The 2,279-nt window shown below is 28.8% G+C and overlaps 1 protein-coding gene across 1 annotated transcript in view; it reads right to left on the bottom strand.

The window, feature by feature from the left end:
• The window catches only part of LOC108746569, a 6,067-nt gene extending 3,788 nt beyond the window's left edge, over positions 1–2,279 (bottom strand). The window contains exons 1-2 of the mRNA XM_018483424.1: positions 2,111–2,279; positions 1,220–1,383 (exon numbers count right to left, since the gene is read on the bottom strand). Of these exons, the coding sequence (XP_018338926.1) occupies positions 1,220–1,383; positions 2,111–2,159 (213 nt within the window). The 5' untranslated portion in view covers positions 2,160–2,279. The remainder of the gene's footprint in view (positions 1–1,219; positions 1,384–2,110) is intronic.

Genomic DNA, 2,279 nt, shown 5'->3' with positions numbered 1-2,279 from the left:
ACATCGGTTTGATTGCCCTATCGCACATACAACATTAAGCTACGTCGAGATCCATCACATTTGCTGATTTCCGCGCGTTAAAAATGTTGCGTCACTGAATGTTATCGATTTATTATTATCTTTCTCTGTTGTATTCTTTTATGTTCTTTTTATATCTTTTATATTATATTCTTTTTACATCTGAGGAGGGCTCAATCCAGCAGCCGAAACTTGTTTGTTTTATATTTTAATATACGCCGTTGTACTTTTTATTTTATTTTATGTATCTTTGACTGTTATCTTTAATTATATCATCTTTTTCACCTCATAGTTTTCTAAATGTAAAAATTATCAAACTCACAGAAACTCAAAAAATATAGTAACCCCTTCAAGCTTTAAAATCTTTTTTTAAAATTTCGTTCATTTTTGATGAAGATCATATATATAATTTTGAATAAATAAAAGGTAATTATTTAAAATAACTCCCCCTCTCCCAATCTCAAATCTTAAAAATATACTTATTCGACGTATTTTCACTCAAAACGAATTTGGCAAAAAAATGCGGCGTCAATAGAGTTATTAAGCATTAAAGTTGGAGACTTTTAGACAAGATATCTATCATCTCGATTCAATACAGCTCTATGTATGTATATGTTCTGCACTAAAAACACAAATTCACTGCTTTAAAAACACAAATTAACTGCTTTAAAAATACAAATTAACTGCTTTAAAACACAAATTCACTGCTAATGCAAAGAATTTATGTGCTTAAAGCAGTGAATTTTTTGTTTATAAAATAGTGAATTTTTATTTGTAAAGCAGTGAATTTGTGTTTGTAAAGCAGAGAATGTATTTTTAAAGCAGTGAATTTGTGTTTTTGAAGCAGTGAATTTGTATAATTAATGCAGAACATATACATAGCGCTATATTGAGTCAAGATGACAGATATCTTAACCTCTAAAGTCTTCAATTTTAACACTTAATAACTCGATTCACAAGACCGATCGCCGAGCTTTTTTTACCAGATTTTTTCGATTTGAGTGAAAACACGTCGAATAAGTGTATTTTTATTAAGATTTGGATAGAGGGGGAGGGGGGGATATTCTAAATAATTACTTTAAAAAATACGAAGACTTTTTCTCCGACCCAATATATCAAGAGATATGCATTATAAGAATAAGATTTTATAATCTGATACAGTTAACATTATTATCTGAAGTAACATAAATTTGATACATACATAAGCTATGGTACTAATTAGTATACCAACACCAGCAATTAATTGAGCATTGTAAACTTTCTGTCTCGCGTCATAATGTTTTTTCCATGGTCCACATGGTCCAGGTATGTCATTTATTGTTGGCAATTTAATATCCACGACTTTTGAGCTGGAGGAACGACTGCCTTTACAATGAAAAATATATGTTTAGAAATATTATTATGAAATATTATTTTTTTACTCTTAATTTATATGCAATTTATAGATTATTTCTGATTTATATATTTTTGCAAAGATAATTCCAATTTCAATATATTTTTTAATTTCAATTAGGCCTGTTCGTGTTGCTTAAAATTCTTCAAAATTTTTGAACTTAAAATGGAGATAGATATACTTGAAAAGAAAGAAAGCAAAGATGCTGAGTACAAAAAGTACAAGCAATGCAAACAGACCTAATGACAATCCTAATTAAAATAAAGTTTCTTGCATTAATTTGAAACAGTCTCTGCTTTAAACAAAATGCTACTGTTAAATATTCGAGTGAGATTACGTTAAGTCAAAATTATATCATGGAAAATCAGAAATCATAAAGTCTAATGTTAAGACAAAGAATACATTTTATGATAAATTACATGACTGTAGTTTTACAAGAGCATTTTCTTATAATTCATAATTGATTATTTTCTTAAATTCACAAGTCTAAAATAATTGGCAGAAAACATTAATTAAAGAATATTTATCATTACAGACGCGCGAGCGCAAAGGATTTTTATATTTATTATTATTATCGCCACGGATTTACACGGAATAACATTTAGCAATATTCATACATAATAGCAAACATTACGTAAGATATAGAGTTAATTGTATCACGGATTAACACGAATAGCTCTAAAATAAGGAAAATCTCACCACTTCTGATAAAGTTACGAGTGATCGGTCGCAATACGTGATTAAGCATTTCGATGTAATTAATGTCCTCGATGCAGACACAAGAAATCTACGAAATGTGACACAAAGCAGAAATGTCGTTGACAACTTGACCAAAAGATATGTTGAATCGACAATAGTCGACAAAAAA

The sequence above is a fragment of the Trachymyrmex septentrionalis genome, unplaced genomic scaffold (genome assembly GCF_001594115.1).
Source record: "Trachymyrmex septentrionalis isolate Tsep2-gDNA-1 unplaced genomic scaffold, Tsep1.0 scaffold179, whole genome shotgun sequence".
Classification (NCBI taxonomy): Eukaryota; Metazoa; Arthropoda; class Insecta; order Hymenoptera; family Formicidae; genus Trachymyrmex; species Trachymyrmex septentrionalis.
This window is presented reverse-complemented; position numbering and strand designations above follow the sequence as displayed.